The 25,437-nt window shown below is 39.4% G+C and overlaps 1 protein-coding gene across 1 annotated transcript in view; it reads left to right on the forward strand.

Moving 5' to 3' along the window:
• Ube3c (ubiquitin protein ligase E3C) overlaps positions 1-25,437 on the forward strand; it is a 105,749-nt gene that overhangs the window by 55,997 nt on the left and 24,315 nt on the right. Inside the window, exons 12-18 of the mRNA XM_051152228.1 lie at positions 294-451; positions 628-860; positions 5,700-5,804; positions 7,433-7,520; positions 12,267-12,364; positions 13,879-14,011; positions 21,243-21,490. Coding sequence (XP_051008185.1) covers positions 294-451; positions 628-860; positions 5,700-5,804; positions 7,433-7,520; positions 12,267-12,364; positions 13,879-14,011; positions 21,243-21,490 — 1,063 coding nt within the window. The remainder of the gene's footprint in view (positions 1-293; positions 452-627; positions 861-5,699; positions 5,805-7,432; positions 7,521-12,266; positions 12,365-13,878; positions 14,012-21,242; positions 21,491-25,437) is intronic.

The following is a 25,437-nucleotide window of genomic DNA, read 5'->3' on the forward strand; positions in this document are numbered from 1 at the left end:
CTAAAACTCTGCAGGGCTTTGGCATGGGACTATGTCCACTCTCAGTAGCTGCCTATTGCTGCAGGGGGCAGGAGCAGGAACACACCAAAAAGGTTGATCTGGTAGGCTCTCTTGTCTTTTCTGGTGCCAGTTACTAACATGTGTTTTCTTGAGGAAAACGTTTCCTTCCTTTAAGTTAATTTTATTTTTAATGTAAATTTGTTCTTTACTAAATATATTTATCTGATGTCTTAATTCCTAAGCTAAAACTCACTTAAAATAGCCATTTTGCTTCTCCCTGCCCCCTACTTTAGGTCTATGGTGCCATTGCTTCAGGTGATATCAAGGGGTTCACCCATGTCTTTTGAAGATTCTAGTCGAATCATCCCAATCTTTTACCTCTTCAGCTCCTTGTTCAGTCATTCGTTGATTTCCATACATGACAATGAATTTTTTGGTGATCCTATAGAAGGTGAGAATTTTGAAAAATGGGTTTGAAAGGCTGGCCCTCAGGTGTACGCACTCTCTCCTCTCTCTCCCTCTCTCTCTCCCAGTCCCCTGCCCCCTCCTTACCTCTCCTTCTTTAAGTTTTCATGTGTATATTGATTTAAGAAAAAAAAAAACTGGTGGAAAATTGGGTTGTTTTAGTTGTAGGTCAGAGACAATCATCCATGATGCCTTTCACTCTGGAGGAGTTAATCCTGCTGTCTCGCTGCCTTCGAGATGCCTGCTTGGGGATTATCAAGCTAGCATACCCAGAAACAAAGCCAGAAGTTCGAGAGGAATATGTTACTGCTTTTCAGAGTATTGGGGTCACTACTAATTCTGAGATGCAACAGTGCATACAAATGGAACAGAAGCGATGGGTTCAGTTGTTCAAGGTATGTGGCATGGTGGAGAATGAATCGAGCTCATGTTTCTGCTTAGTTCCTTTCAGAAAAATAGGAATGTGATGGTTGATTTCAGGCATAACTTTAATTTGCAAAACTTTTAAAGAAAAGCCTTGTTTCTATTTTATATCTGCTTCCATTTTAAATCATTGCTTTTGTGTTGATGAAATGGCTCAGTATAGGTAAAGGTTCTTTCTACCAAGCCTGGAGACCTGTATCACACAGTTAATACATATGTAAAATGTCCTTGACCAGTTAAAGTAATAATAAAACGTGTTAAATATTTTCATTTTTAAGTCAGATCTTTTCTTGGTAGTAAAAATCATTTTTTTTAATCTTTTATAAGGTGGAATTATAGACATAAAATTAGTCATAGTTTTTGATTCATGCCGTATATAAATTACTCCAGAATGTGTTTATTTCTAACCACGGAAAAAAAGAAGTTATGGGGTACCATGCCCGGAGTGCTGGCAGGAGTGGGGTGACTTGGAGTGGAAAAAAAAGAGCAGGGAAATGGTGCTTGACTCTGACCCCCATGCAATTTCTGCTGCAAACACATCTAGTCAGCTAAAATTGCTCATTAAAGGAGTGAGTGCAGAAGAAATGCATCTTCCAAATTGAATGCTAGATTTACAGGCCGTTTAATACCAGCGACCTCTCGAACACTAATGTTCCATGAGAGTCATCAGCTGTCCCTTCAGGTCTTTTATCACTGCTTTTGTCAAGCTATCTATTTAATTGAAAGAAGTTAATTGAATGAAAATGATCAACTAAGCTTGTATTAATATTGCTAATGGAACTTTCTTCTTGGCCATGTTTGGAGAAAGATGTCAAACTAGACTTTAGGAAAGACCCATTAATGCTTGCACTTAACCTGATGGGCTAATTAAGGACTGCTTATTCATCCTACAAGTCTATGAGAGTCTCTCTGCAGCCCATTCTGCCTGATTTTACAACACATTTCACTTAGAAGCATACGCATTAGCAGCAGTGAAAGTAACTGATAATGTTTTGATTGTGTGAATACAGGTCTAATGCATCATTGAATTCATAATTTGTGCAGTTTGATGTAATACATGTTTGCACAATTTATTTTAATCACCTCTCTGCATTTCTAAGCAAACCTTAAAAGTTGCCTATTGAGCTCTTCCTTGAAGATGGGCTATTTTGCACCTTTTCTAGGTTACAAATAAGCTATCTCACCTATTTCAGACTTGGAGTGCTTATGTAGACATTCATGGACCTGGGCCATATGGTAGTGTGTATATTTTCTTGTCCATGTGTAATTAAGCTTTGGGAGCTTTTCTAGTAGCATTCCCCTTCTGTGGGACACCAGGTTTTGTGTAACTTCACTGTTTCACAGTTCCTACTGGATATTTTATAATTTCATATGGCAGTCTTATCTTTGGGGCTTAGGAATATCTGAATTTAATAATGCCACATGAGAGATTTTTTTTTCACCCTGACACTATTCTGTTTTGCTTAAACATTAAATAAAAATTTTGTAGAACCAAGGGCAGTGATGCATGCTAGTAATCCCAGCTCTTGGGTTGCTGAGTCAGAGTGATTACAAGCATGGGGCCAGCCTGGGCTATAGTGACTTCAAGGTGAATTAATCAAGACCCTGTCTCAAACACCCTCCCCATGAAGAGGCAGTAAATCCTTCTTGATATATCTTTGTATCTGGCTACCACATTTAATAGGCCTTATCAAGAGAGAGATTGAACCCAGGCCTTTGACCATGCTAGGTAAACATTCTACCACTGAGCTACATCCAAAATCCCAATTTTTTTTTTTTTAAATGGGATTGATTTCTATTTGAAATTGTGTTTTAGCAAAGACTTCGGCCTTAGAATAGAACCGTTTAAAGGATGCCCCTGTTTTACAGCACCTGCTATGAGTCAGACTCTCAAAATCATGCAGAGTAGTATGACCCATGAGTGATCAGCTGCTATTAGCTTTTCTTATAGGAAAAAATGACTTTTATATAAAATACCGCAAACAGTAGGGAGTTGTCCCTTTTTCCTAAAAGCAAGCATTACCTCTCTGTTCATATGGTAATGATTCTATGTGGGAGATGTTGACTGTTGAACAAAGCCATCCATGTACCGTTTATGTGTATTACAGTACCAAATTAAAGTTGAAACAATCACAGTAAAACTAACCAAAAGATGTGAAAGCATTTGCCTTTAATTTCTGGCTTTCTTTTGAGTGACAGAGTTGTAAACACTAAGTCTTAACTTTGTACTTCAGTGCAGACCATTTTCATTTTTCAGTCAGAGATGATCTTCTTGAATTAATTTGTTGGCTGGTCACAGAACACAGAATTTAAGTGCTTAAAGTCATTTTACTTGTCACTGTAAGAAGTAAGGTTGGTTCCTAAGTTCTGCATCAATGTTGTTGAAACAGATCATGCATTTATCAACTTTATAAACTTCTTTTTGAACTGTAATTTATGGCTGTAATTACTTTAACCCAGTGAAGAGGCAGTAAATCCTGCTTGATATGTCTTTGTATCTGGCTACCACATTTAATAGGCCTTATCAAAGGCAGTGTGTCAGGGGCAGGCACATGGATGTGCATTGTCACATAGAGAGCAGAGTGTGCTATGGTAGATGAGTCTTGTTGTCTTGATTGTTGGTTTGTACTTCCTGTTTGGGAAAAGAAAATGTGGTGGACCTGTGTATCCCAGACCTCAGGAGACTAAAGCAGTTTGGTCATGGGACATAGAAAAACAAAGTTGAGACTTGGCTATTAGCTTCCTCTGCTAACTATCCCTCATACTGTAGGCCTAGTCAAAAGTTCATGTCTAAAGAGGTCCTGTGCCATAGTGGGGTATCTGCTGTTCATTGCTAACTGAACATGATGTTCAGTTACTTCTAAATATATGCCTATACAGTACTGCTGCTGTTACCGTTAGTCAGAAAAGCTGCTCTTTGCAGTGATAAGCAATTACTTCAGATACTCATAACTGGCCAAATTACTGAGAATAAATGACCCATAAATGGGACATTCATATTTGTCCTAGGGTTTCTTTTTCTGGGTTTTGGGTGTTTTTGGTTTTGTTTTGGGTTTTTTTTTTTTTTTTTTTTTTTTTTTTTTTTGGTTTGGGTTTGTGTTTTTGTGTAGCCTTGGCTGTCCTGGACTCACTTTGTAGACCAGGCTAGCTTTGAACTCACAGTGGTGTACCTGCCTCTGCCTCTCTGAGTGCTGGGATTAAAGGCGTGTGCCACCATGCTAGGCTTTAGTTAGGGTTTCTATTGCTGTGAAGAGACACTATGACTACAGCAGCTCTTATAAAGGAAAACATTTAGTATGGAGCTGACTTACAGTTTATCAGCATGATGGGAAACATGGCAGCATGCAGGCACACATGGTCCTGAAGAAGTAGGTGGAAGTTCTACATCTACATAGAAAGGCAGCAGGAAGAGAGAGTAATATTGAGGCTGGCTTGAGCATCTGAAACCACTACAAAAGTTAGTGGCCACCTGAGCTTGATAAAGAGAGTTAAGGCCAAGATGGGCTTAAAAGAAACCAGAAGCATCCACTTCACAAAGGACACACATAGATGTGATGTTGCAATTGGTCAGCATGGCCACCTTGAGAATTGATCAGCTCCAAAAGCACAGACAGGCAAGGTGAGTGGAGAAAACAGATTTAGTAGAGTGTGGTATTTCTCAGAATAACTAGAAAAAATTTTCACATAGTGACCGAAGGAGCTTCATTATAGCCAGGGTAAACTATTGCACTGCTAGAGATCTATCTTGAAAATCTAGCCAAGGGGCTGGAGAGATGGCTCAGTGGTTACGAACATTTGTTCCTCTTGCAAAGGACCCGGGTTCAATTTCTAGGAACCACATGGTAGCTCCTTTATAAGAGAAGAGAGTCATTCTTAACCATTGAGCTATCTCTCCAGTCTCCTGACCTCTTCCCCACCCTGCTTCCCATTTTGTCTTTTAATTTTATTACAGGAAAAATTTTTACTATCTTTTTTATTATTAAATATTTAATTTTTACATTTACATTTATATTATTACACACATATATAATAAACTACCCTCAGCAAGAAGAACCATGAAACAATCAGGAATTATATAAATGTTACATTCTTAGTGTTTTGGCTATTTGTATTTGGCGGCCTTGAAGAAAACGATCTTTCCTATCTTGGTGTGTCTAAAATTCTGAATGTAAACCAATATCTATCATATCTCATCATTATCAACTTAAAACATCTATCTAGACCTAAAAACAACCCTTAAACAGCTAAGCTTAATTGTAAAACTAAACTATCTGGTCTTCAACCCCATCAGAGACTTGAGAAGGAATAAAATTAATTACTCTAATATACAAGGGGTGCAGGTTAGCAGCTTCCCAAATGAGAAGAACTCATTTTGTTTCTTGAGGCAGAGTTTCTCTGTGTAGCCCTGGCTGTCCTGGAACTAGCTCTGTACACCAGGCTAGCCTTGAACTCACAAGTCTATGAGCCTCTGCTTCCCGAGTGCTGGGATTAAAGGCATATGCCACCACCATCTGATGAATCATAGGCTCCCTCATGGTTGAAGGCACAAACTGACTCTCCCCCCTCCCCCAAGATAGGGTCACATGACCTCATTTTTAAAAGAGCACTTTGTGTATGCACCTGTGTTGTTGCTTTTCTGTTTCTTTTGGTTTGTTCCTCCAGCATGTTCTTGTGGTCCTTGAAGGAAGATGTTTTTAAGCTGGGAAAGGTCACATCCCGGTGGTGAAGCACTTATGCCAGTGTCTTCTGGTTAGTGCTGCTGCCTGCTCTGTGAGGTGTTTGTATGACACAGCCCTGTCGTTCCTTTTCAGGTTATCACCAACCTAGTGAAAATGCTGAAGTCTAGAGACACAAGGAGAAATTTCTGTCCTCCAAACCATTGGCTGTCAGAACAAGAGGATATCAAAGCAGATAAAGTTAGTGGACTATCTCCCTAATATGTTTCATTAAAGATGATTTCTTAGCTTTTTGTTTTTCTGGGGAGAGTGAGTAAGCCTGTTTAAATAATTTTGACTCTTCAGTTAATTTAGGTATCAATGTTGTCTGTAGTGCTAACTCTTGGTCAAAGGGCAAGATATGTAGCAACAGCATTGGCCTCGAGTTCGTCCTGATAATCACTATTTTGATTGTACTATTTTTTTTGTCTTAGGTTGGAGTGAAGCCCAATAATTGTCCATTCGAGTTGAAAAAATTATTTTTAGTAATACTACAATAAAAGTATGTTCATTAGTTAAAATAGATGGGCCTTATCCTAGGTTGTCTGAAGGGGCTGAAACAATTGACTATTACTAAGATTTGAACCTAAAGCAGACTGAATCTTCCAGACCATCAGAAAAAGGGTGCATCAGATGCTCTCAAACAGTCATCACTGATGCGTTTTAGAACCCTTGAGAGTGGAAGACAGTGCAGAGATACAGGAGAAACAGGGACACAGGTGCTGCAAGAAACAAAAATAGTGTGGCAGGACATTGGAGATATGACTTGTGTTCCCAGGGACAAACTATCTTCAAGTTGAGCCTGAGGCCTCCATCTCTGCCCACTGGCAGAGTCTGCAAATGGGCAGATCTTGCAAAGTGAACAGCTCTGGGGCCTAGGCAGGGACTCTAAAGAAAATTTCCCACCAACACAAAAGAGCTTTTGCATGGTGGTAGTTCTAGGTCTGAAGAGTGGTGATCTGTCACAGTAGAGGCTGCTGGGGTATAAGGAAAGGTCAGAGACTCCTGAGAAGCCCCTCTTCCCAGATATGAACACTGCCTTAGAAAATCTGAGTAAATCTGAAAATAGCTGCATGGACTGGCCTTATAGAGTAAGTCCACAAATTCACAGTGGTGTTACAGAGAAAAAGACCTTCATCCATCAATTTTAGAGAGTGTGAAGGAACCATGTCATTCTGAAGACTGTTCTAGAAAGAAAAAATGAATATTTGACTTGCCTCTCCAAGGCTATCTATCTAGATAGCATTGATGTCTTCCTGTTAAGCATTTCTTCCACATAATGGGTGCCCTACTTCATGGGTTCAGGGGAGGGTGTAACATGCCACCACACACATTGGCCCTACTACTGCTCTAAGCCTCTTCGGGTGCCTCTGCAAGTATTGAGTATGACCCAGACTATAAGGCCAAAGCTTGTATGTTCATGAAAAAAAAAAATGTACAAAGGCCAAAACTAAGAGGTTAGAAGAAATTACAGATTTAAAAGCTTAAGAGAAAATCTTTTATGCTTATATTACTTGAATACTCATTCAACCAAATTAATTGGAAATAAAAAGCTTTAGAGGAGATAGGTAAATATAATATTTGTTACTTTCTCAATGAGATATGCTCTTTTCATAATTATATCATTGTGTTAATTTACTCTGTCCAGACACTCAACAGTTCACTTTGAAGTAGTTAAGGCTAAAATATGAATACATGAGAGTTAGCTTGGATTGGACAGGGATAGACAGACATCTCTTTAAAAGAGTACAGGCTTTTAGTCTGCTTAGTTGCCACCAAGCAGTACTGGGGCAGAAGGAAATGCTGACAGCAGCAATTGATTCCCACAGGTCACCCAGCTCTATGTACCTGCATCTAGACATGTGTGGCGGTTCAGGAGGATGGGCAGGATTGGCCCACTGCAGTCCACCCTGGAGGGTAAGTTCTCCTCAGTTGTCACTTTTCTTTCTTTCTTTCTTTCTTTCTTTCTTTCTTTCTTTCTTTCTTTTTTCTTTTTACTTATTTATTTATTTATTTATTTATTTTTTAGACAGGGTTTCTCTTGTAGTCTTGGCTGGCCTGGACTTGCTGGCATTGAACTTTCAGAGATCCCGCTTGCCTCTGCCTCCCAAGTGCTGGGATTAAATGTGTGTGTCACCACACCTGGCTGGTACTTCTTTTCACAAGGGTGAATACTCAGCAGCATTCACCTCTCTTACTGTTGCTCTGTGATTTTTTTTTTTTTTTAATTTATTATGTATACAGTGTTCAGCCTGCATGTACACCTGCAGGCCAGAAGAGGGCATCAGATCACATAAATGATTGTGAGCCACCATGTGTTTGTAGGGAATTGAACTCAGGACCTCTGGATGCATAGTCAGTGCTCTTAACCTTTGAGTCATCTCTCCAGCCCAGCTCTGATTTTTATTGAACACCATATACACAGAACATTTCATCATTCCAATAAAAATCAGCTTGTGTTTCCTGGTGGACAGATAGAAAATGATTATTATCCCACCTTTTCTAAAAGGTGGAACTGCAGGATAAGCAACATAAATAAGGCAGTGGTGTTTTGTGGATCATAGCCGTTTCTTTTGATTGCTCTATAAAATTCCATTGAGTAGCCATAGCATATAAAGGACATTGGGTTATGTCAGTCTTTGGTGATTATAAATGTTGCAGTCATTTTCTTCAGTACCATAACCCCTGATAGGTTTTCCATGCTTCAGTAAATAACTCTCTTTCCATGTTCTTAATAAGCAACTCTGGTTAAACAGGTAAAATGCGACATGAAAGTTAAGAGGGAGACTAGTTGTGAGGAAAGTGGTCACTGAGAGTGGAAAGATGAAAGAGGACGAAGGGCTATGAATATGATCACCATAGATTGTGTACATGGGAAAATTGTCAACTTTTTTAAAAATAAAAAGGTGGGGATGTAGCACAGTGCTAGAACTTAACCTGGAACAAACTTAGCGTTTCATTCCTGCATCTACAATGACAATAACTCAATGTGATTTTATTGTTTGGTTTGGTTTGGTTTGGTTTTTTGAGACAGGGTTTCTCTATGTTATCTTGGCTGTTCTGGATTCTCTTTGTAGACCAGGCTGGCCTCGAACTCACAGTGATCCGCTTGCCTCTGCCTCCCGAGTGCTGGGATTAAAGGCGTGCACCACTATGCCTGGCTCTCATTGTGATTTTAATCTGCGTTTCCCATCTGACTAATGGTATTGAATGTATTTTTTGTGCTTGTTTTTAATTTACTGCATTTGGAGAATTTTTAGTGTTACAGATAGAATTTCTTTATCTGTTATAAAATTTGCCAGTATGTGCCCCCCACCCCACCCCTGACCCCCAGTCTCTCAATAGGGTCTCTCTCGATGTAGTCCTGACAGTCCTGGAACTCACTCTGTAGACAAAGCTGGTCTCCAACTTACAGAGATCCCTCTGCCTCTCAAGTGCTGGGATTAAAGACATGTGCCACCACCACCCAACTATAAGGGAATCTTAAACTGTTAAAAATTATTCAGATTTTGTGGTTTTGTTTTTCATTTAAATGAGTTTGAAAGAGTTAACTGTGACTCATTGTGCCAGGCTGTTTTCTTAGTGTTGGGAGAGAACAGGGCCTAAGGTTACTAGTTAAGTACTAGGCCTGTAAGATATGAATTAATAAAGCAACAGTTTTCTTTAATCCTGCTAGCTTCCAAAATAATTGACACAGAGATACTATGATTTATTTTATAAGCTTAAAGAATTGGAGCTGGGCAGATGTACGTGAGAATGTACTCATCTGGATGAGATCCAGATCTTGGGGGCCAGTAATTAGCATTAGAATACATAACACCAGACTAGCCCCCAGCAATTCCCTCTTTTTGTCAAAATAAAAGGACTCTTTCTCTTACAATAATAAACTCCATATAGTAAAAACAAATATGAAACAATCATGAAAACTATCATGTAATAATTATATTTACAATGTCCAGTCTTTGGTACCCTACAATCATTCCTACCTTGATGAGTTCAGAGTTCTGTATCCAAATTATTTTTATCACAGTGTGAATTTAACAACCTAAAAATTCTATTTAGACCTATAAATATCCTTTTAAAACATTTTCTAAATGCTAAACAACTTAAGCCTAATTGTGAGACTAAACTGTTTAGTTTTCAGACCCATCTAAGACTTGAGAGGGAAATAATGTTACCTAAGTGTGTAGGAAGTGCAGGCAAAGCTTCTAATACAAAGAAATAACAGTCAGTTGACTGCCCGGTAGGTCACCCAAAATCTCTCTACCGTATTGGAGTACATCTTCAGCCTTTTGGCCCAGTATATCTGGCAGACTTAATTGTGAAGCCGGGAATATTGACAGACTTGCTTACCTTGTCTTGGCAGTTGGCGCCCACCCCCCCCCCCCCGTACCCCCACAGCATGTTATCTGCAATTGAGTAGGGGTAGTTTTACCCAGTGGCTAGCTTGACATTTTTGAAGCAACTCCACTTGGAGGTCTTTTGATGCTCTTAGCTTCTTTGAGGTAGTGTAGGGTTGCTGCTAGAAGCTGACTTAAGTAAAAAAGGTTTTAAATTAATTTTAAAAACCATTTTAAAATGCCGTATTCTGCAGGTCTTTGAGATATTTGAAGACCTCTGTCTGTCCATCTGTCTGTCTGTCAGTTTATCTATTGTAAATCTGATCACGTAAACGTTGCTTCTTTCTAGCTAGTTACTATGCGTTTAGCCTAAGATACACACGTAAAAAATAGACAAGTATCTGACATGACCATGAGCTTGATTGATTAATCATTAATTTGTATTACTTAATTATTCTAAACAGTTTGTCATAGCAGCTTATAAAAGTCTTGGAAGTAAAACTTGTATTTACAAATAAGTTATATAGGGGCTGGAGAGATGCCTCAAAGGTTAAGAGCACTCACTGCCTGCTCTTTACCAAAAGTTCTGAGTCAATTCCCAGCAACCATGTAGTGGCTCACAACCATCTATAAATGAGATCTGATGCCCTCTTCTGGCATGTAGGCACACACATAGGCAGAACACTATATATATAAAATAAATAAATACATCCTTTTAAAATAAATAAATAAACACATTATATAGGCCCAATACCTCATATCAGAGTAGAATGTATGTGTATCAAAATTAACCTTAAATTTTGTATTAATATACAAAATTCTATATTAGTGTTTAAAAAATAACCTTATTGTAGAATAACAGTTAAAGCTCTAATTGAAGAATAGATTTAATAATTACTTTAAAATTTTTTCTTTTATCTTATTATCCCTATATGATATTCCTATATTCCCCATTCTTCTTCTCAACTCCTATCCCTTTACCTAAGCAAAAGAGAGAAATCCTTGAGTCTAAATTTCAATACCTTGTTTTTTCTCTGATTAACACCATTAATAACTTTAACCAACCCAATGCATTTCAAAGGTGTAGCTCCCTTAAGAGAAACCATGTTCAGATACTAATTAATAAAGCAACAGTTTTCTTCCTTCCCTTCTTACCTTTCTTTTTTTTTTTTTTTTTTTTTTTTTTTTGAGATAAGGTTTCTCTGTGAAGCAGAGCCCTTGCTGTCCTGGCTTTGTAGACCAGGCTAGTCTCGAACTCAGACCTGCCTCTGTCTCTGGAGTGGTGGGATCAAAGGGTATCACCACGCCCAGCACAACAGTTTTTTTTTAACCCTGCTAGCTTCCAAAATAATTGACACAGAGGGACTATGATTTATTTTACAAGCGTAAAGAACTGGAGCTGGGCAGATACCAACTCTCTAAGCTATTTAGCTATCTCTCAGCTACATAACACAAATTACTTGCCAATAAGTCATCCTTTCTGAGCTACATCTGCTCCATCAGGCCACACCCTCTTCTCCATTTTCTGCTCCTTCTGCCACATCGTCCTCCTGTCTTGCTCCCTACCCAAACCCATGAACCTAACTTTTGCCTACCTCTCTTCTGCCAAGCCACAGGCTTCAGCGTTTTTACTAACCAATCAACTTTAAATTAGTTAGAGCAAGGTTTACACAACAAAGACAGGTATATATGAGAATGTGCTCATCTGGGTGGCAACCAGATCTTGGGGCCAGCATTAGAATACATAGTACCAAGCCAGGCTTGATGATGTAGTCCTTTAATCCCAGCACAGGTAGAGGCAGGCTGATTTTTGTGAGTTCAAGGCTAGCCTGGTCTACAAAGTCCAGGACAGCCATGGCTGTTAACACAGAAAAACGCTGTCTGAGAAAACATTTAAAAAATAGGGTAGTAGGGGAGAAAAGAACAATACATAGCACCTGACCAACCCCCAACATAGGCCCACTGGATACACAGCCTTCTAGGCACCTTGACATGCATGCATGCCCACCCCAGAGGACAAGGGAGAGTACAGGAACCTCCCATTTTAGCTCTGACATCTTGGGCCTCGCCCTGTGAGTGCTAGCTGGGTTTGTGAGATGAGCAGACAACGGAAGATGATCACCCTTACCCAATCTGCATGTGTATCACTCACCTGGCTGGAATGACTTCAGAGATTTCAGATTGGGCCTAGAGGGTGTGTTCATGGAAGTAGAGAAAGGTAGAATCACTAGGATGATTTTATACACCCTTATTTTAGGAGCTGGCAGGGAATGGAAAGGAAAATACAGATGGACTCATGAGTTTTATTTAACATGTGTTTCAGTGGGTCTGGAGTCCCCACCCCTGTCTGTGTCTGAGGAACGACAGCTTGCCATCCTGACAGAACTGCCCTTTGTGGTTCCATTTGAAGAGCGAGTGAAGGTATGCCATTTAGACCCTGTGATGCTAACTGAACACAGATAAAAAGTTAACACAAGACTTTTAAAAATCGCCAAGTGCAGTGGCACAAACCTTTAATTCCAACACTCAGGAGGCAGAAGCAGACGGGTCTCTGTAAGTTTGAGGCCAGCCTGGTCTACAAAGCAAGTCCAGGCCAAGCAAGGCTACACACCAAAAAGAAAAAAAAAAAAAAAAAAAAACCTAAAAATTCCAATTTCATCCTTAAAATGTAGCCAGATACTTCTCTGTACAAGCTAAAGCTATGCTTTCCCTTGTAACTAGTGTAACAGCCTGTTAGACTAGAGATTTCTGATAGCGGGACCTAATGAAGGTTGTTTAAACTATCAAAGTGTGCATTGTTACTAAACAGGCCAATTTTTTGGTAAAGGTACTTTTTGTACATTCATAAGAAAGTTACTATAACCATCACTGCTTTGAAAATGGGCAGCTACCTTAGCTTCTTGCCAGATGATTTTGAAGAAATGTTTAAAAGTTTGAATATATCTGTTTCCAGCTTAATTTAGATTTCTGTTTTACTAGAAACAGCTAAGTTCTTTCAGGCGTGAGCCTCAATATTTTTCAGGCCTTCATTCTTTGTTCAGGGAAAAAAAAAAAAAAAAGACCTAGGTCAGTGGTTCTCAACCTTCATAATGCTGTGACCCTTTAATGTAGTTAGTTCCTCATATTGTGGTGACCCAACCATAAAATTGTTTTTGTTGCTACTTTGTTAACTGTAGTTTTGCTACTATTACGAATTGTAATGTAAATATTTTTGGAGATAGAGGGTTGCCACCCATAGTTTGAGAACTGCTGCTCTAGGTGTTCAAAAAAAATGCCAGCCCCCTCAGTCCATGGTGATGCATGCCTTTAATCTTAGCATTGGAAGAGGCAGAGACAGGTGGATTTCTGTGAGTTTAAAGTGAGTTCCAGGAGTACCAGGGATGTTACACAGAAAAAACTCTGTCTCAGAAAAATACCAAACCAAGCAAACAAAAAATGCCAAAAGCCATAGTACCTAACTCCTGAGCTTCCTCTACTGGTATTTCAACAATTATAGACATGAATTTTATTCCTGGGGGAAATATTTTCTCTAAGATAGTATACTCCTTTAAGACTTCACTACCCTTCTAAATAATATTTTTGACGTGCTTGTGTGTTTGCTTGTGTATTCTGGAGTCCATGCAGAATTGGAGGAGAGTTTTTAGGAGTCTCTTTTCTCCTGTCATGCAGGTCCCAGCTTGAACTCAGGTCATAACTCTTGGCTGAAAGTGCCTTACCCCCTGGGTCATTTCAATGTCAAAGAAAACGGCTTTAGAAATACTTAAATACTCATTTCTTGAAAAAGTTAATATTTGCTACCTAGTATATAAAAATTTATGCCGTAATTTATAGGGATACAAAGTTAAAGAATATTTAACAGTTTTGTTTACATTGCTTGTGTTTATACTAACAAGTCTTTTGGTTCTAATAACCTTATAACTTTACCTTTTTGTTAGATCTTTCAAAGGTTGATTTATGCAGATAAGCAAGAAGTTCAAGGAGATGGTCCATTTCTGGATGGAATTAATGTCACAATAAGAAGAAATTATATTTATGAAGATGCTTATGACAAACTTTCTCCAGAAAATGGTACATAAATATATATGTAGTGTCCTTTGTGTGCCTGCATATGTCAGTGGGAACTTGGGAATTATTGTAGAAAATGATAATTGTTGCTGGCCATAGTGATGCATGCTTTTAATCTTAGTACTTGGGAAGCAGAGGCAAGTGGATTTCTGTGACTTTGAGGCCACCCTGTTCTACATATCAAGAAAGGAAAAAATAAAGCCAGTCGGTGGTGGCACACACCTTTGATCCCAACACTCAGGAGGCAGAGGCAGGTGGATTTTTGTGAGTTTGAGGCCAGCCTAGTCTACAAAGTGATGTTTCGAAAAACCAGAAAAAAGAAAATCGTTTTTTAAAAAAAAAGTCCATTGAGCTGCTGCTGGGTGTGATGGTACATGCCTCTAATCTATTAGCACTAGAGCCAGGGCTACATAAGGCTGTGTGTGTGTGTGTGTGTGTGTGTGTGTGTGTGTGTGTGTGTGTGTGTGTGTGTGTGTGTAAAACAGTAGATGGAGTACTTGACTAACAGACTAGCATGGGCAAGGAACTAGTTTCAATTCCTTGGGAGGAAAAAAAATTTTTTTCCTGTTCATAATTTGTTCTATTGTTTGCTTGTTCTTTTTGTACTAAGGAGGAAACCCAGGTAAGTGTTTTACCACTGAGCTGGGCTTCCAGCCTTTTATATGACTTTTTAAAACTGAAATGTAATAGATAACATTTAGTAAATGTGAACTATCAACCAGTATTCCTAAAGTTGATAGGTATTACAACGAGCATTTTATGTTACCAATTTTTACTTTTAAAAGCAACCCGTTGTCCTCATTCCTGTGTTGTGTCTTATTCCTTTGGCTGCCTATAGTTCCAAAAATGCAGGTGACGGCTATTTCATTCTGAGTTTTGTTGTTCTTTCTGATAGATGGGGTCTCTCTAATCCAGTCTGACTTAGGATCCATAATCCTCCTCTTAGCTTCCTGAGCACTGTGATAATGGTTTTTCATTTTATATTTTTCATATAAATGTGTGACCAATTTTTAGTCAAATTATATTAAAATAAGTGCTGTTGATTTTGTTGTGTTTTTTTTGTTTTGTTTTTTTTTTTTTTTTTTTTTTTTTTTTTTTTTTTTTTGAGACAGGGTCTCTCTTGTAGCCTTAGCTGTCCTAGACTGGCTTTGTAGTCCAGACTGGCCTTGAACTCACAGAGGTCAATCTGCTTCTGTCTCCCAGAGTGCCAGGATTATAGGGTTGTGCCACTGCACCTGGCTCAATAAGTGCTGTTGAAATCTGTATTTCTTTCTTTAAAAAAATAGTTCTTCAGTAACTCTACTGTAAAGAAAATTGCACTTCAACCATCTGAAAGCCAGTAACACATGCTTTATATTTTTCTAATACTTGACACTGAAGAATTAAATGCTGTATAGGAATAGTGTAAACTGAAGTGTATCATACCCATGGTTTTACATACAGTCAGTGTTTGATCAGTACAGAGAATTCAGAATAAAAGCTCTGTCACCTTAGGTCCATGGTAGATGGGAAATCATAGTTGCTTCTCTTTGAGGAAACCACTTAATTTTCTCTAAGGAAAACTAAGCCTCAGGTTGTAGTAATTTTCACTTCCCAGCTGAAGAACAGATGTCAGTGTGGTGCTAATAGAAGAAAACTGGTGCCAGTGGTTCCCTGCTGTACTCAGGAGATGTGGTTTTGCATAATGTATATTTGTCCTTTGAGTAGCTCAGTGCTCTCTCAAGCCCTGTGTGGTGAACTGTTTCAGTTTGGGTCTAAAGTCAGACTGTGAAATCCCCACTAGGACAGATTTCTCTTGCCCCAGGATTTGTTTCCAAATATTATGGGTAAGAGAGATGAACATGGACTGGAGAGGTGGTTCAGAGGTTAAGAGCACTGCCTGTTCTTCCAAAGGTCCTGAGTTCAATTCCCAGAAACCACATGGTGGCTCACAACCATCTGTAATGTGATCTGGTGCCCTCTTCTGGCCTGCAGGCATACATGCAGGCAGATCACTATATAATAATAATAAATAAATAAATCTTGAGAGACTGGTGGGGTAGAGGGCGGGAGATGAACACAGGTACCTGTGGACTCTAGGGGGACGCATGTTCTCCAAAACCTAAGAGTCTCTTTGGAATCCTCATAGCAGCTCATAAGTCAGCCCTCATTCATGCTTTATTATCCAATTCCGTGCTCTTGGTTACCTTATTAAATTTACCCTTGGCTAAGTGCACTCAGCAAATATGTAGGCAGTGCCTGTTGAAATTGTAACTGAGCCTAGGAAGAAGTATAATTAGGACAACATGAAAAAGATAAGTGATTATCATGATAGGAAGACTGGAGGAAGGGCTTTTTGAAGAGGTAGAACTGGAGCCAAGATGTTTGGGAAAGTTGATGCGTAGGGTATGGGGCCTATTCAAACTGCATACCTCTCTCTGAAGCTCTGTAATTTTGGAGTGTATGTAAACTTTTGAGCCAAAGAGAGGCTGTGTACTTGTACACGATTTTAATTTAGTTCATTTAATTACAGAATTAATTACATTAAGTAAGGATAAAATCAAATTGATGTTTTTCTTAGGTTTTCTCCTCCCACCAAAACTTTAAAATAAAACCAAATGTTTCTAATTTGTTCTTAGAAATAAGTAGTGTCAAGATCCCTAACAGGCTAGATTTTATGCTGAAAGTGTTCGCATTCAATTATATATTGTGATTTTCATAAGTAAGCTTTCAGAAAATACAGAATCCTTGAGAAGCTATAGTCTGAGGATGGTCCTCGAAACCCTCAGTGTCAGAGCCCTTCTGCATTGGTCCTGAAGTTTAAGGAAGAGATTCAGTAATGGCTAAGGGCAGCAATTTCTCATTCACAGTGTTTCCACATTTAAAACTTTGTAAAGTCCTTAATACTAGCCCATGGCAGTGAGTACGAGGTCTTCTGTGTAGTAGCAAACAAACATTCCTCTTCCTTCTTGAGCTTGATTGTTCAGAGATTAATGAGATGGGCATGAATATCAAAATGCATATTTTTTACATGGCATCTCTGAGATTTACCCCCCCCCCAGGACTTTATTTATTTCAAGCTTCAGCAATTTCTTTCTTTCTTTCTGTGTGTGTGTGTGTGTGTGTGTGTTTTTAAAGAGACAGGGTTTCTCTCTGTAGCCCTGGCTGTCCTGGACTCACGTTGTAGACCAGGCTGGCCTTGAACTCACAGTGATCTGCCTGCCTCTGCCTCCCAAGTGCTGGGATTAAAGGAGTGTGCCACCACCGCCCGGCTTTTTTCTTTATTAATTTATTTATTTAATCACTTTACAGCCTGATTGAAGCCCCCTCGCTCCTCCTCTCCTAGTTACACCCTCACATCCCCCATACCACCACCACTACCCCTCAGAGAAGGGGAGCCCCCAAGCGGCAAATTTTTAATTATTATTATGTTTAATTTTTTTCCCTAGGGAGTGGTACATGTGCCACAGTGCACGTGTCAAAGTCAGATGACAATTCCTTTCACCATGGGGGTCCCAGTGATCACCTAAGGTTGGTCAGGCTTGGCCACAAGTAAACGACAAGCACATTTACTTGCCTGAACCACCTGTCTAGCTTTGGCAGGTTTTGTTGGTTTTTTTTTTTTTTTTTTTTTGAGTCGGGGAGGTTGTTTTGGGGTTTTTGTTTGTTTGTTTTTTGGTTTTTCAAGACAGGATTTCTCTGTTACCCTGGCTGTCCTGGGCTCACTTTGTAGATCCACCTGCTTCTGCCTCCCTAGTGTTAGGATACCACGCCTGGCTCTTAGCAGGTTTTTAAATACTTTTTATTATTCAGGTGGCATTTTTTCTGAAACTCTGATAGGTTTTTGGTTTTTGTTATTGTTTGATTTGAGGGCATGGGTTAAAAATACAGTGCAGGTTCTGTGTGAGGCCAGAGGTGTCAGATCACCTTCAAGGTAGAGTTATAAATACTTTTAAGCCACCTGACATAGTTGTTGGGTCTCAAACTCAGGTCCTCTGTGAGAGTAGTTTGTGCTCTGTTTTGTTTTAAGACAGGATTTCTCTGTGTCACCCTGGCTGTTCTGAACCTCGTTCTGTAAACCAGACTGGGCTTCAAATTCAGAGACCTACCTGAGTGCTGGTAGTATGTGCTGCTAACCACTGAGCCGCCTCTCCTGCTCCTCTCTGGGACTTTTGTTGAACATATTTCATAATCAAATTAACCAAAATAGATAGAAGCAACATGTTTGTGGATTATCAGTGAAAAGCTTGTTCTTCTCATGAGTGTAGTGAAGACCACAGAGAAACCTGTCTGAATGGATAACAGCCAGGGCTTTATAGACAGCTAGAGTATTTTAAATAATGTGGGACCCATTTTAGTATTAATCATGTGGATTAGAATAAGTCATTCTCAGCCTTAGGATGGAACCTAGTACCTTTGTAAACCTAAAAGGTTATGCAAACTTCCCAGCACACCTTCTAGAGGTAAATGGACAATGATAGCTTTTGTTACCCCTAGACAAGACGAAGAGCCACCTGTAGTCCTGCTGAGGTGGTTTGTTTGCCAGATTCCCATGGGAGATATGGATGTGTCCCGTGCTGTTGGTCCAGGGAGTACCCTCTCTCTTGCCTGCTCATATTTAACTCTTGTCTAAACATAGTTTTTTTTTTTTGGTTTTTTTTTTTTTCCTCTAAACTCAATCCTGTTTGGGGGATAGGGTTTTTGTCTCTCTGCCCTCTACCCCTATTTAATTTTTCAGACTCAATTGGTTAAAAAAGTAATTTTTACAACGTTGATTTATAGTTGATATTAATAAATGGCATTAAAAACATCAGTGTCCTTTTAAAATGACATTTAAATTTTTAATTATTCTTTTTTTAAAGACAGTATCTCTCTGCATAGCCTTGGCTGTCCTGGAACTCACTGTGTAAAGCAGGCTGGCTTCAAAAATCACAGAGATCCACCTGCTTCTGCCTCCTAAGTGCTGGGATTAAAGGCATGTACCACCATGCCCAGCCCAATTTTTAGACATTTTGATCTGGAAAAAATGAAGTTTCCTGGAACTTAACAAATAATTTTTTGTTTGTTTTGTGTTTTTTGAAACAGGGTCTCTTCTCTATATAGCCCTGACTGTCTTGGAACTCTGTAAACCAGGCTGGCCTTGAACTCACTGAGAGCTTCCTATCTCTGCCTCTTCAGTTCTAGAATTAAAGACATGCCCAACAATAAAGAGTATTTTTAAAAGATATATTTATTTATTATTATGTATACGGTGCTCCTCATATACACCGCCAGGCCAGAAGAGGACATCAGATCTCATTATAGATAGTTGTGAGCTACGATGTGGTTGCTGGGAATTGAACTCAGGACCTCTGGGAGAGCAGTCAGTGCTCTTAACCTCTGAGCCGTCTCTCCAGCCCAATAAATAATATTTTTAAAAAACAAAAACCTTCAACGCAGAAGCAATGACATGAAACAGATCTTTTGAAAAGAAAGGAGATACTTGTTATCTTCAAAGTATGAAATCCTGCTGTATGACAGAAGCATCCTTATAAAAACTTAAAGTTTCCTGTATCACAAACTAATTTACTTCTTAAATCATCTTGCAAGCTTCTGTTGCCTACAACCTCATGACATGCATGTTTCAGCTGTCAGAGTCATAAACACACTCAGATTTCACATATTAAACAAAACTGCCCAATGTTTACTATGTCCTTGTAGTCACTAAAACTCAGCCAAGGTGGGCAGTGAAAGGCTCAACTACTTCTCAGGTTGAAGGCATGATAGTAAAAGTCTCTCCATTTTTCACTTACATATCCAGAATCAGAACATTGCTGTAGAAAATAAACAGCTGTTGGGCCTGGAGAGATGGCTCAGTAGTTAAGAGCACTGCCTGCTCTTCCAAAGGACCCGGGTTCAATTCCCAGCACCCACATGGCAGCTCACAACTGTCTGTAATTCCAAGATATGACACTTTCACACCAATGCGCATAGATTAAAACTAAATAAAATATTTTTTAAAAAAAAGAAAAGGAAAGAAAAAGAAAAAGAGAAAATAAACAGCTGCATATATATTTCCAGATGATGAAACAGGATTGTCTTAGGGTTTCCATTGCTATGAAGAGACAACCATGACCACTGCAACTCTTATAAATGACATTTAATTGGGGCTGGCTTACAGTTCAGAGGTTAAGTCTGTTATCATCATGACGGGAAGCATGGCAGCATCCATGCAGACATGGTGCTGGAGGAGCCAAGAATTCTACATCTAATCCAAAGTCAGCTTAGAGGAGACTGGCTCCAAAGTCAGGCAGAAAGAGTCCCTCAGTCCACACTGGGTAGAGCACAAGCATAGGAGACCTCAAAGCCCACTCCCACAGTGACTCCACACTCCTCCAACAAAGCCACAACGCCTAATAAGTGCCACTCCCTGTGGGCAAGCATTCAAACATAGGAGCCTATAGAGGCCAACCTACTCAAACCGTCACAAGGGTGGTGCAAAAGATACCAGTAGTTTGCTTCTTTCGTGGATGCTAGCCTACTGTGAGTCTTCATACTAAATTTTTAGCTCTAGAAAACTGGCTTGGGCCGGGCAGTGGTAGTGCACGCCTTTAATCCCAGCACTTGGGAGGCAGATGCAGGTGAATTGTTGGTCTACTGAGCCAGTCCAGGACAGCCAAGGCTACAGAGAGAAATCCTGTCTCAAAAAAAAAAAAGAAAGAGGAAACTGGCTTTTGCATCCTTCAAATCAAAAATACAGTGTCTTCAGCTTATACTCTGGCTTGTCTTGTGAACCATTTCAGTGATGAGCTTTATAACAGAGTTGTTAGGACTGTTCTCTATTGCCTATTACTTTTATTGCCCCAAACCTGTATCTCTTTAGAAAGAGTCTCTTTTTCCCTGTGTACAATGGGCACCTTGCCCTGTTGCCTAATTTTCCTCTTCAGAGATGGTGCATTGTTCTTACTCAGAATCTCTCTCCCACTAGTCCACTAACCAACCATCTCCTGTGTGATATATACATGGAAAAGGCTTTCCATGTAGGCCCTGGGGAAAATTCCTGTAAGTTTTATTGGTTACTAATATTTTAATGGGAACGTCTACATAAAAGTTGGCATTTCTGGGTTATTTGTATTTTAAGTAACTGGTGTCATTGTCTCTTTACTATTACTGATTTGTTGAAATGTAAATGTTAAATGTCCCTGGTTAATAGTCTCAGTGCCTTTCCATAGTACTTTCTGTAACACTTTTTATTTTATTACTCTCTTTTTAATAGAACCTGACTTAAAAAAGCGAATCCGTGTGCACTTGCTTAATGCCCATGGCTTGGATGAAGCTGGCATCGATGGTGGTGGTATTTTCAGAGAGTTTTTAAATGAACTACTGAAATCTGGATTTAACCCCAACCAAGGCTTCTTTAAGACTACTAATGAAGGGCTTCTATACCCCAACCCAGCTGCTCAGATGCTTGTGGGAGATTCTTTTGCAAGGCATTACTACTTCCTAGGCAGAATGCTTGGAAAGGTAATCCTTATATAAAAATAAGGCTTAAAACAAAAAATGTCATTTCATTGCTTTTCTATAGTTGTCTAAATTTCATTGATATTGTGTGTGTGCATAGCTATGGTTTGACATTTGGTGTCTTTTTCAGTTGCTTCCTACTTAATTATATTCTTTTTTTGGTTTTTCGAGACAGGGTCTCTCTGTGTTAGCCTTGGCTGTCCTGGACTCACTTTGTAGACCAGGCTGGCCTCGAACTCACAGCGATCCACCCGCCTCTGCCTCCCGAGTGCTGGGATTAAAGGCGTGCGCCACCACGCCCGGCTACTTAACTATATTCTTTGAGACAGGTTCTCTCACTGAACCTAGAGCTAGTCAATTCCATAGACTGACTGACCATCAAGCACCAGCTTTCCCCACTTTCCCAGCACTGGAAATATAGGAGCATGCTGACATGCTTGGCTGGCTGTTTCTGGTTTTGCTTTGTTAATGTAGGTGCTAGGAATGGAACTCCTCCTACTTTATCCATGTAGCCATTACCCCAGCCCCAAAAGTGACTGTTTTAAAGTTATTCAATGTGGTTTAAACTTGTTACATGAAAGGGGAATGTATAACTGAATGCAGACTTCAAGTTTAATGGTGAAATGTGCAAAGTGTTCCCTCTAATTCAAGTCAGAAACAAGACAAGAGCACACTTGGCCCTGGGGGATCTGCATTGCAATTGCTTTTCATAAGTAACCCTGAATCCCAACAAAATGTAGTTGTTTTTTTTACTGGTTACTTATATTTTTAAATTTGGGGTTTTTATATACAAGTATATATGTCTAGATTGTTTTTTACTTTGTTTGCTTACTTGCATGTTAAGTCAAAATATTGGTTACTATTAATTGTGGTTACTGTTCCAGTAAAATCAGGATCTGAAACTCATGCCTAATCTGTCTTAAATGACTGTGTATTTGAACTCTGACTTGATCCCATGGGACAGATAGAGTCATGTGGTGGAAGGCATGGTGCATCTGAGTGAGATCTATCCAGTGGATCTCTGCTGTCAGGGTCAGTTTTTTTTTCAAGGTTTTTATTTGTAACTATGTGTATGTAAGTGCAGGTGCCCTGGTAATCCAGAAGCACTAGATCCTCTGAAGCTGGAGTTCCAGGTGATTGTGAACTGAACTCGGCCCTCTGGAAAAACAGAACCTTGCTCTTTATTACTGAGCCACCTCTCCAGTCCTGTTTCCAGGCTCTTAACTATCCAGTTCTTATTAGTATGACACACAGAAAAAGATTTTATTCCGAACTCAGTGACTCAAGAACACATTAGGAGTCCTTGTAGCTTGAAGACAGAGTATCCAGCCAGCTGTAGTAGGGCAGCTAAGGAGTCAACACAGCTAAGGGAGGAGGTGGCTCATCTGCCCTCCCTTCTTCACCTGGCACACTTTGAGTTTAAGTTATGCCCCCTGCTTTTTACTGTTTTGGAGACAGGGTCTCTCTACACAGCTGAGTGTCCTGGAGCTCACTATATACACCAGGCTAGTCCTCAAACTCACAGAGATCCACCTGCTTCTGTCTCCTGAATGCTGGAATTAAAAGGCATGGGCCAACATGCCCAGCTTGAGTTATGGGTCTTAAAATATAGAAGAAAGATTTGGGGTTATAAAGTAACATTGTAGCATACACACAACAAATTCACAACTGATTCTCATTGCCAAGAAAGATGACCTGAATTTGATCTTTATATTCAACATGGTAAAAGAAGAAAACTAGCTTTCACAAATTGGCCCCTGGCGTGCATATGGAAACTAAGTAAGTGTAATAAAGGGTGTATGAGAAAAACTCCAGTATCTTTAGTTGTCAAACAAATGTAAATATAACTACACTGAGATACTGTTCTATCTATAATAGCTACTATTGGAAGACATGGCCAGGCATGGTGGCTCATGCCTATAATCCCAGTATGTGGAGTGTAGGATGATTATTTTAAGTTCCATACCAGCCTGGACTATGGGTGGGTGAAAAGCTCATGAGAAAAGGGGGAAAAGAACTTTGATGCACAATTAGTGAGGCTGTGTATATGAACTCTAGCACAGAGGTTCCTTGAAGACCAAGTAGAGCCCTCAGCTCATTCTTACAAGACCTAATATATCCCAGAGAAAATGAAGTCAGCATGTCCTTATGACCCACATTTATTGCTACACTAATCATAATAGCTAATATATGAAATTAACCTAGGTGTTCAACAGTGGAGCAAATAAAGAAATACTAGTATACATACATGATGGAATAATATTCAGCTGTAAAGAGTGAGGTCCTGCCATTTGCAGCAAAATAAATAGGACTCAATGATATTGTATTGAATGAAGTAGTTCAGGCACAGAAAGACAAGTACCACATGTGCACTCTGGTATGTGGAAGCTAAAAACTAGCTGTCCTCAATATAAAATAGTGATAAATAGGAATTGGGGGAAAATGAGAGGAGATAAGGGAGGCTGGATTTCATCAGTGAACACTGTAGTCATGTGTAGAAATGTTTACTCTCTGAGCCCCATTCATATGTACAGTAAATATATGTTAACCAAAAGTAAAATTAGAGTGTGATGGCACATGCTTTTTGTTTTGTTTTGTTTTGTTTGTTTTGGTTTGGTTTTGGTTTTTCGAGACAAGGTTTCTCTGTGTAGCCTTGGCTGTCCTGAACTTACTTTGTAGACCATGCTGGCCTTGAACTCACAGCAATCCGCCTGCCTCTGCCTCCCGAGTGCCAGGATTAAAAGGGTGCTCCACCACGCCTGGCAATGGCACATGCTTTAATTCCAACACATAGGAGGCTAAGACAAGAGGATTGTGAGTTCAAGACCAGCCTGGACTGTCTTAAAAACCAAGGACTTGGCACATAGCTCAGTGATTGAGTGTTTGTTCACTTTGTTGAACCCCCAACACTGCAGAATAAAAATAGAAGTGATTTAGTTAAATTATTTTTTATCATGGGATTTCCTCAGGGGGTTCTGAAATATCTGTTTACCATCTGATTGTAAGTGGATAACTTTGCATCAGAATATCTGCATCCAAAAAAAAAAAAAAAAAAGAATACCTGCATCCAAATGAATGCACCCATACAGCACTAATACTGTGGCACCTGAACATTAAATCTGCAAGAGAAGAAAACTATCTATTGATTGATTATGGTATTTATTGGGTCATAATATATTTAAATTTTCTTAATGCATATGTTAGTGATTGTTTACTGTGATAAAGTGCACAAAGGTCTTCAGAGCAGCTTTGCACAGGAAGAATTACCTCCCGTCACTGGTCACTTCTCAGTTAAAAGTTCCATTAGCAGATGGTTCCTGCCTGGGCTGTGGGTCATGGCTGCACTTTGTTGCCTGTAAATCAGGCTTTAGACAGGGATAAGTAAACATCCTGGGATGTGGTCATGTCACGTTGGACTTTTTTACAGACAGAAGCACCTTAGTCCATTTAAGCCAATTAAGTTCAGAATATTTATTGGAACATATCCTTTATCGTATTTGAGTTCCATTTGAAAATTTTCCCCTTGATTCAGAATATTGATTTAATTGGAACAGAATGCCTATAAATCAGATTATTTGGTAATACTGTGGTAATATATTTGAAATTTTTAATTAGCAGATTGTGTAACTTCAGCATGCTTTATAATTGTTTATTTCCGTAGAGTAAGTATGCAGTTAATGTATCATAAAGTGTGATGTTGACAGTTAGCAGTTGATCTTGACCTTTCTGGAAGCTGAAAGAATTTATTCTTGTATGTCATTAGTGTCCTTTAGAAAATGCTCTTTGAGTTCTGAGGTTTAAATCTGTAAAGCTTGAGGTGAACACGTGGACCCTTGCTTGCCTCATCCTTCCTATGACACACAACTGCGCACCTCTGCCGTCGTCATTGAGCTCCAAGCCTCACCCACTATTATCAGACCAAGGCTTTCCTTGGACTTGGGATCTAGACA

Source organism: Acomys russatus, chromosome 10 (assembly GCF_903995435.1).
Source record: "Acomys russatus chromosome 10, mAcoRus1.1, whole genome shotgun sequence".
NCBI classification, from domain to species: domain Eukaryota; kingdom Metazoa; phylum Chordata; class Mammalia; order Rodentia; family Muridae; genus Acomys; species Acomys russatus.